At 42.0% G+C, this 17,335-nt stretch overlaps 1 protein-coding gene across 3 annotated transcripts in view; it reads left to right on the top strand.

Annotated features, from left to right (window-relative positions):
- Positions 1-17,335, top strand: part of zhx2a (zinc fingers and homeoboxes 2a) — a 30,194-nt gene that overhangs the window by 9,039 nt on the left and 3,820 nt on the right. For 2 of the 3 annotated variants that reach the window (XM_083761345.1, XM_083761346.1), the window contains exons 3-13: positions 3,036-3,553; positions 7,183-7,878; positions 8,327-8,539; positions 9,344-9,586; positions 11,218-11,433; positions 11,943-12,027; positions 12,193-12,378; positions 13,318-13,706; positions 14,890-15,133; positions 15,242-15,398; positions 17,128-17,253. In XM_083761345.1, the coding sequence (XP_083617471.1) occupies positions 3,455-3,553; positions 7,183-7,878; positions 8,327-8,539; positions 9,344-9,586; positions 11,218-11,433; positions 11,943-12,027; positions 12,193-12,378; positions 13,318-13,706; positions 14,890-15,133; positions 15,242-15,398; positions 17,128-17,245 (2,646 nt within the window). In that variant the 5' untranslated portion in view covers positions 3,036-3,454 and the 3' untranslated portion in view covers positions 17,246-17,253. The remainder of the gene's footprint in view (positions 1-3,035; positions 3,554-7,182; positions 7,879-8,326; positions 8,540-9,343; positions 9,587-11,217; positions 11,434-11,942; positions 12,028-12,192; positions 12,379-13,317; positions 13,707-14,889; positions 15,134-15,241; positions 15,399-17,127; positions 17,254-17,335) is intronic. The other variant, XM_083761347.1, reaches the window with a different exon arrangement.

The following is a 17,335-nucleotide window of genomic DNA, read 5'->3' on the forward strand; positions in this document are numbered from 1 at the left end:
CACAGGAGCACAGGAGTGTGTGTGTGTGTGTGTGTGGGGGGGGGGGGGGGGGTGGGTGTGTGTGTGTGTGTGTGTGTGTGTGTGTCGGTCATGCGCGTGGGGTCTATCAAACGGCTCCAAGACAATACTTCATATTTGGTGTGACAGCATGGACCCGAAGGACCTGCACATGTCACGACTCACACCCAGCACTCATGCTACGCTTAAACTCCTCCCCTGCATGGATCGGTAACTCTCTACACCCACTCCAGGTCTCAAGCTTGAGATTTTAGGATACTTTACTGCCAGAGGGCAAATCCAGCTCAGCATAAGCTAAAATGCAAAAGATTGTTGGAATTGTTTCTCTTTTGTCGGCAAAAAGAAACGAGAAAGAAAAAAGCCAGTATTATAATGCTCGTACTCGGTATGAGTGAGTACCAATTGTACCTGCAGTTGGCTAGTCCTACAAAAGCTATGTTGAGCACGCAAGTTGTAATCCTCAATATAACACAGTCTAAATAAGTCATAAGCAGCAACCACTGTTTTCATGAAACCAGCATTCTTGAGCAATGAGCACTAATTCAAAATTGAAGTGCAGTTCTAGTTGAGCTTTTGATCTTTGAGTTAAAACTGCTAGGCAGGTCCCAACAGAATAGAAGAAAAGTAAATATGATTGTTTTCTCATTTTGTCTTGTTCAGATCAACATTATCCTACAGTGGAGCTCCAAGTCCAATCCTTTCTAGCCATCTCATCCTAGTTGTATGGAATCACAATGCCACAGTAGCTCCTTCTAGTCTCCTCAGTGTCCACACCATGGCACTATCCTGCATTAGTACTACTGTATCTGTGACTAGCACTGTGTCCACTGTTGCCATAGCAATGCTGTGGTAATGAGTGCATTATAATGATGTCTCTCTCTGTGGGTTGTCCAGTGAGTTTAGATATCATGGGGATATCAGTATCTGAGTTTAATAATGCTTCCCAATCCATTAAAGAAGTTGTCAGTCGGGGGCGCCCGGTGGCTTAGTGGTCAGGCACGTACCACATAGGCTCTAGTCTCACTTTCTGTCAGTCAGACAGCAAGTACCCGATTCAACTCCCAGGCTGGGCTGGCCATTTGCTGCTTGCAACTCATCAGCTTTCTCCCCGTTTCCTGTCTATCTTATTATCAATAAAAGCTAATCTCAATATTTAACTTTAGATTTTAATTGAAATTTATGGAAAACCACATACACTCCCAGTTAACCCATTCTGGACAGGAACCCGTTTTGGTGTTGTAGGTCTGCTATTTTTGAAAAATCGTGAAAATCTGGCACAAATCTTTGAATATATATTCTTTCAGAAGACTTTTTATTTATTTCGACGTCGGGCCTAAATGGGCTTCATTGAAGTTAAACGGTCTGAACACTGCTACTAACTACAAAGATAACTACAACTATATTGTTCACCATATGTGTGGTGTGGACTTCTAAAGAGTGATCTTTAAAACTGTTTTTACAGCTCTAGTTTCGGGTGTGAACGGCCCTTTCATTGTGGACTTTTTGATGGCTGTAACCTGGACGTTGAAACAGTAGTATGAAATTAACTTTTTCACTGCCATCTACATTTATAAACATGGCTAGGCTATCGGTACCTGCTGGTGCTAACTACGCGTACGTTCGTACTTCGTAGACAACCGTATACTCCATATATGAAGCAGTGACCGTCAGTTTAGTACGGAGAGCCTCCGTCCCCACCAGCTATGGGATTTTTTAATCCAGAGCCTCCATTATGACAGGATTTTCAAAGCGCTGTATCTCAAAAGGTTTGAGCGCTGTCCATGGTGAGCCGTCACGCAACCGACGATCGTAAATCATTTGTGAGTTTGTATGGCTTCGCTGAGCACATGTAACTGGTTGTAATGATAGCTAAGGGGTCTGAGCTGAGCACATGTAACTGGTTGTAATGATAGCTAAGGGGTCTGAGCTAATGCGACTGATCACTGTGCTCACATCAGCAGCCCCCACCTCCCTGAATAACCCGGAAAGGAAACTAGGATCGTAGAGTTAGTGGACAGGTGGCATTCCTTAGGTGTGCGTATTCTGCCACCTAGCGGCAGCGAAAAAGTTAAGTCTGTTTTGCAGAATTGCTTTAAAAGCGGTCTCACTGTTATGTCAAGTGTAGGTTTATTTCTGTTGTATGTGTCTTAAAACTAGAGTGTGGCTGAAAATAGGCCTGCACTAAATAGAATAGAATAGAATAGCACGCCATAGTACATATGTATAACATAGTAGTGTATATATATATAGTTTAGTTTATATGTATAGTCTCATAATATAGATATTCCACTGTTACTTTCTTAGCTTACGCATGTTTCATGATAAATGCTTTTTTGTGATGTATTCCCATGCTTTTTGTTCTTGCTTAATGTAAATCGCTCTGGATTAAGAGCGTCTGCTAAATGCCTAAATTGTAAATTGTAATAGCACTTTTTTCAGTTTCTTTTGTCTTTTTCTTACACTATAGATGTTTGTTTATGTCCTATGTATGTAAGACTGAGAATGCTCTGAGCAAAATAAATGTCATTGTATTTATACTCTGTATCTATACACATGACAAATAAACCTGAACCTGAATAAGGCAAAAATAATGGGGAATTTTGTACGGTATGAATACTGTATGCAACAGGATACTGCATGAGGCACCCACAATATCAAGACATTCTAATTAAGTCTCTGTAGTCTCTGTTTAATTACAGCTGTTGTTGTGGTGTATGATGTATAAGCCTATACCGTGCACACGTTGGTTCACCAGTAGAGATGATGCTACCGTTTCCCCTGCGGTATTCCCTTTAGGGTGGGCGATGTCGCAATTCAGAGGGCGGTGCTGTTTTATGTGATGTGGGTAGGACTTCTTTAGTGAAGAGGAGAGTGAAATTAACCAACTCAAGATGAGGGAGAAGAAAAACGGGTGCAACTACTAACCAGAAAATGTATATTGTGATATATTGTAATATATATTATTTTAATATCTAAAAGTTTGCCATTGTCTTTTTTTCTTCTTTTCTCTCATCCAGATAATGTCCAGTCATGCAGTTCCCTGATGCTGGCCACCACTGGAGCTGACCCTGTCAGAGGGCTATATCCCACTTACAACATAGTACCCCTGACAGACCCTCAAATTCCACCATTGTCCTGCATCCAGCTACGCCTGCATCAAGGGTAGGCCTCAGCCCAAGGCATTTGCCCCCGTTTTCCCTTTGAGAAATGCCCCTGTACTAGGAGCTTATGCCTTGGATAGGACCTCCTAACACAGGCCCTTCTTCCTTGTTGACCTTTGCCACCCTAGCTGAGGCATTTCTGCTTCACTCTGCCGACAGTTCTAGAAGAGGATCCACATTAGACAAGAACTCTAGGCATTGTTTTAATACTAGAGCCTAAACAGCAGTTTGCTGCACCACATCCCTGTTCATCACGCACTCAGGCTCTAACAACTATGGCTAGCCGACGCAAGGCCTCGACACCCTGCATGATCCGACCAGAGCAGACCTTGGTGGAGATGGATGAGGAGGCAGAGGAACCGCAGGAAATGGAGGTGTGTTAGATTTTATGTATTTTTAACCAGTGTGGGCTCAGCACCTGTGTTTTTTTTGAGGAATACAGTACAACTGAAATGGAGTACAAATCTTTGTTTGTTTGTAAGAAACTGTAACATAATTCTTCTGTGCTATGCTTTGGTACAGTAAATGGTCAGAAGTAATGTCAAGAATATTTCATTTCATATTTTTATTTATTTCATTTCAGTTATGGTTTTACATGATTATATTCATTTTACTTTGTACTATTTTTACATATTCCATAGCAGAAAAGAAAAGGAGCAGGAAGAAGATAAATCTTATTTATACCTGCCCCTATCATTTTAAAAAAACATCTACGGTAATTAATGCTGCTACCAACCATACATTTTCGTCATAAAATTTTCATTTTCGTCGTCATCATCATCATCATCATCAAATAGTAATAGAAATAATGATACCCATATATCCATTATATCAACAATAACTGGCAATAGAAATCATATAGTGCCTTCAGTGCCACTCCCCCTATCATCGTCACCATCATCATCATCATCATCATCATCATCAAATAGAAATAATGATACCCATATATCCATTATCTCAACAATAACTGGCAATAGAAATCATATACTACCTTCAGTGCCACTCCCCCTACCTAGACATACTGTTAACCACCGTTACCTCCGTCCACTGAAACGTGCATCTGCTCCACCCAAGGCCGAGCTAAAAATTAGTATGGCTCTATTAAATGTCAGGTCCATGATCAATAAAACTTTTATACTGAAGGACTTTTTCACGTCCCACAAACTGGATATTATGTTCCTTACAGAGACCTGGCAGCCTGTAGGTGACCTCTCAGCTTTCTCAGAACTCCTCCCCTCTGACTGTTTCCCCCCTTTTTCAGTTCCCCTCGAACCACTAGCACTGGTGGGGGCCTAGCGACAGTTTTTAACTCAAACTTAGATTGTCAACTGATTGTACCTGCTCGTCATTACCCTAGCTTTGAGCTCCAGCAATTCCGTATAAACTTGTCCTCTCATATATTCTGTGCTGTGATTTATCGCCCTCCAAAATACAACGCAGGTTTCATCCAGGACTTTGGTGACTTCCTATCGGAAGTCATGGTCAACTATGATCATATTGTGATTTCTGCTGATTTTAATGTCTGTTGTGAATCCAAACCCCTAGTAAAGGACTTTCTTAATCTCCTCGATGCTTTTAACCTAACACAAACAGTTACCGGTCCTACCCATGATAAGGGGCACACCCTCGATCTTATTTTGTCTCATGGTCTATCTATCACTGTCACTGACATTTGCACGTCCTTTTGTATCCGATCATTTCCCCATCCTATTCACTGCCGTAATTCCCTGTTCCAAAATCAAATCTGCTGCCCCTGCCCGTCGTCAGCGCACTATCACTTCTGCCACTGCTCCCCAGTTCTCCCGCATTTTTAACAATTCAGCAATTTGGGCCCTTGATCACACTAGCACTCTGAGTGCGGAGGAACTCCTCTCCATGTTTAACCATACATGCACTAGCACTTTGAATTCCGTTGCGCCCTTTAAGCTCAAAATTAAAAGCACAAAAGCACTTTCCGAGCCATGGCTTAATGTTAACACTCGCGATCTCAGACGAGCCTGCAGACGCGCTGAGAGGAAGTGGCAAAAAGACAGACATGTCTCACTAGAGATTCTACGAAACTGCTTCAGGGACTACCAGAGAGCTGCTGTAGCTGCAAAAAAAGACTATTTCCAACCTTGTGTCTCAAAACAGTAACAAGCCACAGGTCCTTTTCAATGTCCTTAACTCCATCATAAATCCCTGTGATACATCCCCTGTTGTGCCCTCACTTACTCTCTGTGACAACTTCCTTAATTTCTTTCTAGATAAAATTACTACACTCAGATCTGCCCACTCACCTTCCCTGGTGCCGGCCCTATCCACACCCACTGCTACCCTCACTCATTTCAAGCCTGTCTCCCTAACCGCACTCACTGATATTGTCAACGCTCTGCGACCAACTAATAGCCCCTCGGACAGCATCCCCTCATCTTTATTGAAAGATGTCTTCAGTTCAGTTGGCCCCACTATTATTTTAATCATAAACTCCTGCCGGAAGTTGGGTACAGTCCCGGCTAATTTTAAACACGCTACTATCAAACCTCTTCTTAAAAAGAATAATTTAGACCCCTCCGTCCTCGCAAATTTTCGACCTATTTCCCAGCTCCCATTTTTATCATTTTTTTTAGAAAAAGTAGTTTACATACAGCTTCAAGTATTTTTAACTACTCATGGTATCCACAATACATTTCAGTCTGGTTTTAAACCTGGTCATAGTACCGAAACGGCCCTACTTAGAGTTTTTAATGACCTGAGTTTAACCGCTGACTCAGGTAGTCCGGCCGCCCTGGTCTTCCTGGACCTGACTGCCGCTTTTGATACCGTGGATCACAGCATCCTGCTCTCCAGGTTAGAGCATTGTATAGGTATCACTGGTACTGCTATACTGTGGTTTAGATCCTACCTGACTGACAGGAGTCTGGCTGTCAGGCTCGGGGAATACTCCTCACGCACCGCCCCCCTGTCCTGCAGAGTTCCCCAGGGCTCTATCTTAGGCCCCATTCTATTTTTATTATATATGCTGCCCCTAGGAAGCATAATCAAGAAGCACAATGTCTCTTTTCATTTCTATGCGGATGATGTGCAGCTCTCTCTACCTCTAAACACCAATAGTCTGCTCACAGACCCCTTCCAGCCACTCCTCGATTGCATCTCCGACATCAAAAGTTGGATGCTAAATAACTTTCTCACCCTCAATGAAAGTAAGACGGAGGTTATCATTTTTGGCCAACAATCAGCCCCGTCCCTTGCCACCTTGGGACCCCTCAGTGCCAATACAGAGCTACCAACCTGCACACATTTTGTGTACCAACCACGCAATTCTAGGCGTATAGACACCTAGAATTTCGTGGTTGGTACACAAAATGTGTGCAGGATGGTAAAAATTTGATTTGATTTATATCACCATGATTACATCAAATAAAAAAGAAAGAAAAACAACAAAGACAAAAGAACTTATATCTAACCTTCTAATATGAGGAGTCTCAGTCAATAACTTAAACATGCCAGAACGTAGGTATGGTCTTTTAAGTTTGAACACAAATCCAATGTAACATTACATCTTCCCCATCTGTACTGGTTTGACAGCAGCAAAGAAGATGGTTGCTACGCAGTGGAAACCTCCTCACACATTAACGTTTCGCCAATGGGCTCTAACTTTGTTTCAACGGCGATGTTACATGGAGCAAAAGAGGAAAATGTTAATATTTGGTCTAACATTGCAGATAAAATGAATGATATGATTTAGTTTTATTTCCCTTTTACACAGTGGTAAGACATTTGCCACAGGTATGGTTTTCGTGACATCGTTGGTCCTGGGAGGGAGGGGTGGGTGCTGGGTGGGTAGGTGGGTTTGTTTCTTTATTCATTCATAATATCGTATTGTACTGTTTTTTTTGTTACGAATAAAAAAAACAATTGATAACCAAAAACACAAATCCAATGAATAGACTGAATTAAATACTACTGGAAAAGGCTAAATTATTCAGTTTACAAATATTATAGCGAAGTTTCTGTTTTACAGACAACAGTAGAAGATCATGCTGAGGAGGGACCGATGGAAACTGATATCTTCAGAGAGAAGCATCCTTTTGTGGACAAACCCCAGGAACCTCCATTAGCTCCAGACAAACCAGAAACGGAGCCACCCGACTCCTCCAAACCTCAGCGCAGACAACAAGGAGGCTATGAGTGTAAATACTGTACCTTCTCCACCCTGAACATCAACACCTTCAAAGAGCATGTCGATGCCAACCACCCAAATGTCATCCTCAACCCTCTATACCTGTGTGCCGTCTGCAACTTCAACACAAAGAAGTTTGACACCCTAACAGAGCACAATGAGAGATGTCACCCGGGCGAGAGCAACTTCAAGTTCAAACGGATTAAACTGAACAATCAGACGATCTTGGAGCAGACGATAGAAGGGTGCAGTAACAACGCGGTTATTTACAACACATCAAACTCTGGTAAAGGACAGTTACCGGGTACACACTCTCACAGTAAGTCTGCTGTGGTCAAGGGTGGCAAGTCGAGAGCAGCATCGGATAATAAACGGACAGAGTCTCCCTTAGGTAAGTTGACTCCAGATCTGTCCAAGAAACCAATCACTGCGGTCAATGTAAACGGAACCGTCATCATCCCAGAGTCGACGCTCCTCAAAGCAGATGGCCTTTCCCACATCATGCCTTCTCTGCAGCGACCTCAAAACTACGCCCAGGTAGGAATCAATGGCCAGGATACAGCCAGTCGAGCAAAGTTAATCAAATTAGTCAATTTAACCGATTAGAAAGAATAATAAATAATCAACCATTTGATAAAATATTGGATTCATAATCAATCCCTATTTTGGGCTTGTCATTATGGGCAATTTAAAAAATATTGAAAAAGGAAGATATACACAATGCGGACACCATTGTGCGACAAAGTATTAACACTTAGGTGATTAATCAATTTATTAAACAAAAACATAATACAAAAAATAAGCTTCTTGATATTCCATTCATGAAAAGTAATCGATAGAATAATTGCTAAGAACATAATCGGTAGTTGCACCCCTATTATGCCTTATCAACCTCATTTGAAAGTTAGCTGGGTTAAAGTTTGAAGATCAATGTTTTCTTTTGTTTTCATAATTCTTTTGACCACCCAAACCAACTATTGTCCAGGTGCCGAAGATCGCTGTGCCCCTCAACACGACCAAATACAACCCGTCACTGGATGGGAACCTCACTCTCATCTCATCTTTCAACAAGTTCCCCTACCCGACACAGGCTGAGCTGTCCTGGCTCACTGCAGCCTCCAAACACCCAGAGGAGCAAATCAAAGTGTGGTTCACCACGCAGAGGCTCAAACAGGGCATCAGCTGGTCACCTGAGGAGGTCAGATTTATAATTATTAGCAACTAGTTAGTATATAATGGCACATAGTTCATCGTTCTGCTCAGTGTGATATCATTTAGTATAGAAATTAAAGTCTGTTTCACTGAAGAAATGTCAGCTGATTTCTTGAGGAGGAATAACTCTTAATTAATAATTTGATATAATGGTGATGATTATGTATAAAGCCCTTTAGTGTTAACATTTGTATTGGCTGTATTTACTCAGAATTTCAGACGCTATTGAAAGCATAGCAGCCCCTTGAGATGTATGTATCTTCTCATTTCCGAAATAACAGCAATGCAAACAAAAACATTATATAACAAAATATATAAATACACAGATAGCTTGCTCACCCTTTCCCACCCACACCCTCAGCTGTTATACAAGAACATTTTGATACAATACAATGACCCGGATAATAACTCGATTACATCAGCCAAAGCATGTGTCTTGTAAGTGCACATAGATTCAAAGCTTAAATGTGATATCAATATGCAGTCTACTTTGAAACAAGCCACTCACTATTTGATTGCCACTTGGTAGCATTCAATTTCCTAATACTGCGTACATTTAATTCTTATTTTGGGGCAACCTGATTGTTTTGAATGCATACTAAGAAGGCTGCCAGGAGGTATAATCAAATACTATAATATGGGAGATTTCAACCCATATCGTGTGTTTACCAACACACAGGACTTGCATTCCTTTTTTCAGTTTTCTTTTATTGCTACAGTCACTGCTTACATAATTTGGGTATCATTTTGCTCAAAAAGAGTACAGCATGTACTTTTTCTTCATTTACAGGTGGAAGAAGCGAGGAAAAAGATGTTCAATGGCACCATCTCTTCTGTCTCCCAGACATTCACCATTGTACCCAGCCAATCATCCACTAGCCTTTCTGTCTCCTCTGCCCTGTCTAAAAACACGGCATCTTTCCTCCAGTCTCTTCCATGTCAGCTCCTAGGACAAACCAGCTTGGTGCTGACTCCTGTTGCTAATGGTTCTACGGTCACCTGTGCACCACTAGCACTCACTGTGGCAAACCAGGTACTACAGACTCTTATAGATGTGCAACCTGTACAGACACAGCTGGTTCGATTCCCGGGTGTTACAGCACAACTATGTAACTTTTTCTTCCAATCTGTATGGTAGAATGTTAATACAACCGAACTTATACCTAACTTATACAATTAGGGTGGTTGTAGAATGTAGATGTCTCCCTGCTCTTCTATTGAGACGTTTATATCGTGCCAAAAGTCATGTCCCACCTAGACGCAGGATCTCACACAATTTGGACCTGATGGTCAAGATTCAATTTAGGTTGTGAGCTTATAGATCGGCTATCGCAGACTCGTGCTGCATGATAAAAACCAAACCCACAATAATAATAAGTCAAGAACATTATCTGCACTGTACAAAACCAACTGGCTTGTTTAGTGTGCGTGTTCTCCTGCAGTATTTAAAATGTTTTTGTTGTGGAGCTCCTCTGGTCAGTTCTGTCAGAGCCGTGTGCGCGTTAGAGAGGAGAGACAGAGAAGAGAAGGAAGGAGAGAGAAATGTTTGATTAAGATAATGTAAAACATGTTTGTTAAATCTTTAGTCTTTACCAGATTTTAGTGTGCTTTAAAAAAAGAAAAAAGTAACCAGTAAAAACACATTGAGACTGCGTCTTGTGTGTAGGGAGGGGGGTTGTTGTAACGTCATTATGGAGCGGACAGCAGCATGCTGCCAAAGCAAGGCCAGTCTGGGTGAAATTCACATCGGAAAATGTATATAACGGTGCGTGAGCCCGGCCCGGCCCTTGACCTAGTTGGGTCCCAACGGGCTTGCAGGGCTCTAACACACACACACACACACACACACACACACACACACACACACACACACACACACACACACCAGGGAGGAGGGCTTGTACAGTACAGTACAGTACAGTACAGTACAGTACAGTACAGTACAGTACAGTACAGTACAGCACCAGATTGTTTACCTTGTCTGAAATTCAGTGGTCCCAAGAAGTTCCCATTACTAAAACCTGGGAATGATTTTGCAATGGGTTCCATCACCCATTAGCCTGGGATGTGTTACCAACTTTTTGATTAATGCAGAAAATTTTACCTAAGAATATGTTATATTCTATGCCATAAATTACACCCTTTAATATCTGAAACTCAAGCTTTTTTTTCCTACAAAGCTTCTTTTATAGCCTGCTCAACCACTCCGGTCGTGGAAATCACGTTTCATTTGATTTCAGCAAACCGGTTTGCTGAAATCGACTGGGGTGGTTTTCTAGGCTACTTATTTTATGCAAAAGTTCATAAAAAGCTTTCGCATTTATTGCATTGAAAATCTGCAGTGGGAACTTCTGGGTCGGCCTAGAAAAGGATGTTGTCCATGTAGCGGTCTATTATCTGACAAACCAAAGTTTATAATAAATAAATAATAATTAATTCACCTGAATGGTACTAATAGTTGCTACTACTACTATCCTTACGGATGGTCAGCAATGCATGCACACAGCACATAACTCATTCTGAAGTGTGAATATCCCTGGAAGACTATGGACTACTTATAATAATTGATACAAAAATGTCTGCTGTTTTACCTCTTGACTCATCAGACAAATCACCAATTTACAGCTGTAGTTTTCTAATGAATTCTCACTACATTTACCACAGGTTGCACAGTCCCTCAAACGGCCCCTACCATCTCCTGTAATTGCTGCAGAAACAAAGCGACCCTCCATCATTCAAACCATCCAGGTGTCTGCTGCCACATCCAAGTGTGTGTCACCCAAGCTACTAAGTTTTACTGTTGACCCCAATAAAACTGCTGAACAGCTGTCTGTGCTGAGGGCCAGCTACACACAATGTCCATTTCCTGAGGAAGAGGAGGTAGGAATGGATAGCTGAATGGTATTTTATTTGTTTTTGGGTCATGCCACAGAAGATGAAAGCAAATGTTGGAGCTATGCAAAAGGTTTAGGACATGAACACAAGCAGCTACACTGTATTGTGCAGTTTCACCACTGAGCACTTCATTGTAATTTGTGAGGCTTCATTCACAATCTGCAGACATAGTAACATGGCTAGAAATTGGGTGAGGCATCGGTGTTATTACATTTAGTGTTGTGTTGCAGGGATTTTGGACACAGAGATTTGCATATTTGTTTTAATTTGTTTACCAAACTTCACCTTTATTGTCACATAGGTTTAATAATTATAAAGTTGTGGGATAGATTATTTTGATCAAGCTTCTACATTGTTAAATAAAAAAAGAGTTAAGAAAATATGCAAGGCACAGTGGCACACTAATGATACAGATAGTTTTCACCCGATTATGACGTCTTTCATCTGATGAGGTATTTTATCTTGCCTAATCATATTGTGTTTTCTTGTGGTAGATTTACAGACTCATAGAGACCACTGGACTATCAAGAGGAGAGATCAAAAAGTGGTTCAGTGAACAGAGGCTCCTCAACCTCAAAGGTACTACATGAAAAATGGTTAAACATTTATCCCTATTATATTGTTTTTTTTTCCTTGGCTCTGTTTTGCAGCATTAACACCTTTGGTATTATTGTTTATAATCATCAGTCCTCACCATACCTACTGTATGTCTTGGCCTTTTACATGTGTCTGTGTCAATCTAAGGTGCTCCTCAGCCACCGGTGCTAGTTAAGGCAGAGATGACACAAGCATCTAAGGAGGGTCCTTTGAGGAAAATGGTTCCCAGCCAGTTTCCCCTGTTGGAGAGAGTGAAGGGGAAGTCATCAGAACAGCTGAAGGCAATGGAAGAGAGTTTCCAGAGGAGCGACTCGCCAACTGAGGCAGAGCGAGGTAAGAAGGAAGCTCATTATATAACATAATAACATAATATTAGTTTACTGATCATTGGATAGAGGGACAGGAAAGATGGGAAATAATGAGCCACAGAGTTGATTATGAAACCCTTATCATGAGCCTTTATATTGCCTTAATCCACTGAACTGTCATGACGGGCCCCCTGCAGATGGTTATAACTAATTATAAGCATTCAATAGGATTCCCATCCAAATGATCAAGATGGTCTCGACCCCTACATGATATCTCTGCTGTTGGAAAGTAACCAGCTATCTCCAACATGTTAATTACTTGCGCAAGCAGAGCGCGCAAGTACTAGTTAACTTAATATATTTTATATTCCATATATTTATGTAAAAATAAATAAATACAAAATATATATTTTTAATACAAAGCAATACTGCCTCGTCAAAGTTGTCATTGTGACTATTATATTGTCAGTAGGGCTGTCAAACGATTAACATTTTAATCAGAATAATCGCAGCTTAAACATTTATTAATCGTGATGTTCAAAATATGCCATGTTTTTCTGTATATTGTTGTGGGAATGGAAAGATAAATGACATAATGTGGATATCTACATTTAACATGCATGTATGTTCTACTGAGTCTATTCTATATAACAAATCCAGTGTGGCAGGATGGTCTCTATCTCTGTCTTTCACCCTGTTGTCGTGCTATGTGATTTGAGCCGCTGCCTATGGAATCTGTGCAGCCTTTTATGGCAATAACCAACTTTCCACATCCAGATAGGGCTAGATAGTGCAGAGTGCATGGAATTATGGGATGGGTTATCCAAGCATGGATTAATTGCGTTAAAATCGAATTAATTTCACAATTTAATTGAACTCTGTTAACAGTTATTATTTGTTATTTTGACAATTGTCAGATACTTGCCTGTGTCATATTAAAGAAGTTAACTCTGTCCCATTGTAGACCAGCTAGCCCTGCAGACGAGGCTCTCCAAGACGGAGGTGGACTGCTGGTTCTCGGAGCGCAGAGCACTGAGGGACAACATGGAGAAAGTCTTACTCACCATGGCTTCTAAAAGCACAGAGGAGAGACTGCTTAACGGAGCTTCTCATCATGAACAGGACGTGAAAACTCATCCACCCGTCCTTTGTTCTTCCTCGTCGTCGTCGTCCTCGTCATCCTCCTCCCCTCCTGTACTCACAGCCTCTTCTCCTCATCCACCGGTCCTCTCGTCCTCAGCTTCACCTCCCATCCTCACCTCCTCCTCCTCCTCCTCTCCCCATCCTCCCGTCCTTTCAGCCTCCACTAGTCCCGTTCCCATCGCCAGCCACTCTCTCGCCCTCCTCAGAGAGGTAAGCATGAGGAGACATCCTTGTCGCACAGAATGAGATGATGGCATGATATTGCACCTGATCTTGACATGGCATTACTTAATTATAAGTCTGATATAAAATAAAACATTACGTTTTTTATATTTGCCCAAGTATTCATCATTACTTCTTTAGACCAGTGTTTCCCAACGTCAAATTAAGCGTATGCCCGGGAGTCAAACTACACATGGTCGCACATAACATGCGCACGTGAGCGATCACCAATTGAAATAACCTATTTCTAGGCCTATTTTATGGTTCACTTCCGTTTCTCTTCTCATGCTCTGATTTGTTCATGCTGAACAGCCAAGTAACACCGCATCACCACTGGTATCCATTCCATAACCAGTGTCATCTAGTCTAGAGCCTGCCTAGCCTGGGTAAACCCCTCCCCCCTCCCTGTTTGTGCATGCACAAAAAACATTTACATATCCACAGATTCTTAGTACTGAATATGCTGGCAAAGATAATTGATCCCAGTTTACTCCTCCAGCTGCAAAGAGTATGATTTGTAGATGAAAAACTAAATATATTTATATACTGTATATGCCATTTGGATTTTTCACAGTTTTATACAAATTACAGCAAAAAGATATGGCTCCATTGCTGTTTTTCTATTTTTGATGGGCGCTAGCCCCTCCTATATACAGGTTTAATGTTATTAAATGCCATTAACAATAAAGATAATTTAATGTTTGTGTTGGCACCGTTTGTTTTACATCACCATCACATCACCTAATCAACATGAGTTAGACTTTAATAAATTAGCGCCCCTCACTTCACACAGGTGTGATTTATGGTGGTTCAGGCCTGAAGGTCTAAGACTGAAACATTGCTTACAGTAAAAGTGTTCAGTATTGCATTAAGCGTGTGTGCGGGTAACATTTTGTAAACTGTGTGAATTGCCCTGCCTATGCACCTGTCTCTGAGCCGATCAGGTGCGCTGCGTGCATAAGACTTTGTTTCCTATGGTGGTGGGGCTACCCCTTTGTTTGTATCACTGATTAGGCCTTTAAATAAATATGCTGCTCCTCTATTATTTCATCTCCTAATTGTAATGGAACTAACTTGATAAATGAATACTCAGATAATAATAATAAGAAGAAGAAGAATTCATCAAATGTACTATTTATCTATTATAATAATAGTAATTTGTTTTTGGCAGGTGTTCTGTCGTACCCAGTGGCCGTCTCCTGAGGAGTACAGCCATCTGGAGGTCCAAACTGGACTGGGACGTATCGACATTGTCAGGTGGTTCAAGGATCATCGCTCAGCTCTGAAGACCGGTGGACTCCTTGACTGGATGGATGGCTTCCAGAAAGGAGGCCCTGAGCAGAACGGACAGAACTCTGCATCTGGGAACACTGAGAAAAACCTCAACGCTCCTCAGGAATCCAAGATCCTGAAAGGTAGGACAATGGCAGGAAATATGGCTATCAAATAATCTTTGAGTTTTTGTCTGTTTCTCTTTCTGGGCACCACATTGAAATTGTAATGTTTCTGTTCCCCTTACGTAGCCCTTGGGGTTGGTGAGGAGGCTGGGACGAAGCCAACAGCCAAGCTGTCTAACCAAGACATAGTCCAGTGGTTTACTAACAGACTGACTCACAGTGTGACAGACCTGAGCCTGCCCAGTCCGGGCCACATAAGCCCAAACACTGCTGACAAAGGGAGGTGGGTAGAGACAGAGAGATTGTCTGCCTCGTATTCGTTTTCTGAGCAATGATCAAGCAAAATGAATCTTCTACATATTGCCGTATTGCAATACAATTACAATGCAGTATTGTGCTGTTCTACTGTTAGCATTTTTGAGGGCTATGCCCAGCTTTGTGTGTTTTCTGCTGCTACTAACACATGCAGGTGACTACCGGTACACATGTTATGCCCTCCTCGCTGTCAGGTGAAAGGAAGCGGCTGGTTCTCTACACCCTACCCATACCAAACAGTAGGCGTTGGCAGTGACAGGGATAATATGGATGGGGCACGGTGGCACAGTTGGTAGTGCTGTCGCCTCACAGCTAGGTCCTGGGTTCGATTCCCGCTGGGGACGCTGTGGGCACTGGCGGCGTGTTCCCTCCTCCGCGTCATCAGTGCCCATACCCGAGGCGGGGGTTGGGGATAGGGCCTTTCTGTGTGGAGTTTGCATGTTCTCCCCGTGTCCCCTAGGGTAGATACCCTCACAAAAACATGCCGTAATCCTGGTCTCTAAAACTACCTCCCCCAGGCTAGCCTGATGGAGGGGAAAGGAACTGGTCGGAATAACGTGTCCCTTCCACGCGCTACGTCCGGACGGGGAAATTCCCCTCTGTCAGGTGAAAAGAAGCAGCTTGGACCCAGGTTGGCAGAGGAAGTGTAGCGCCCAGGATTACATTAGATAATTGGCACTGGGTGAAAAGAAAAACTGGGTTACAAAATCGTGGGATAAAAAAGAAAAAAATGAATAGCATAACATATACGGTAACTAACGTAACTTAAACAGCTTGTTTAAGTGACATAATGCTGTACAAATGCATACGAGTTCAACCAAAATGTAATTCAAATAAGATTCTAAAATATATTTTGACATATTTCACTGCTTGCACTTAAAGTGCTCTCGATAAGCACATGAGCTTTAAAGGGCCACTTCACCCCTTTTGCAACCAGATCTTATTTTAATGATGTTTTGGACACAAGAAACCTTTTCCTGGGGGTTTTTATGTGTGCAAAATTTGGCGCTCTTATAAATTAGGTGATGTATTGATGATGTAAAACAAACGGTGTCAAAACAAACATTAAATTCTCTTTATTGTTAATGGGATTTTAACATTGAACTAAAAACAAACATTAAACCTGCATATCAAAAATAGATGCCTCATTGGCCACTGCAGCCTGCAGGTCATTGGAGCCATGTAAGTCAAGCGGAAGTGTGGAAGGCACGCTGTGTCACTGACTCACTGCCACTCAAGTGACTACTGGCCAATCACAGCGTGTCTTTTCTGGGACTTATCAATTCAATCCAAATTAGCTTTATTGGCATGAGAAAACAAACTTTTACATTTCCTCTGATTGGCCTACTGATTGGCCTACCGAACATCCCCTTCTGTGACGCACACAGACACGTGCCAAGCTTCTGCTATGCTTCGCAATGAATCTCGGGAAAGCTTTCCTCCATGTTGCCTCTTCTCGAGAGACACACGCCCCAGGGCTGAAGGACCATACCTTTTTATGTCTGTGCTCCACCCAGCCTCCCCCCTCCACAAGGAGGGGCAAGTGCACCAACGTATTATTTATCTATTACAAATACTATTAACATTGAGTGACTACAGTTTGTTCCAGCGGTGAAATGTCCCTTTACATTTGTTCCTGCTCCAATGAAGGATTTGTAAACATTTTGACTATTAAATTGTGTTTGGGTTTGTGGTAGGTGGGTGAAGGTGACTATGGCGGTGGGAGAGGAGACCGATGGAGGAGTGGATAGACAGAAACTGGCAGCAGACACTGATGTGCTGGCCTTGGAACACCCTGGAAGAGTCACTGGCTGATACTGTAGGTAGGTTACATTAGTGAGATAAAACTTTAAATATTGCTGTGAGGGAATAAAATACACCTTCTCAATAACAGATTGCAGTTGC

Source organism: Protomyctophum parallelum, assembly GCF_964188405.1.
Source record: "Protomyctophum parallelum genome assembly, chromosome: 3".
Taxonomy (NCBI): Eukaryota; Metazoa; Chordata; class Actinopteri; order Myctophiformes; family Myctophidae; genus Protomyctophum; species Protomyctophum parallelum.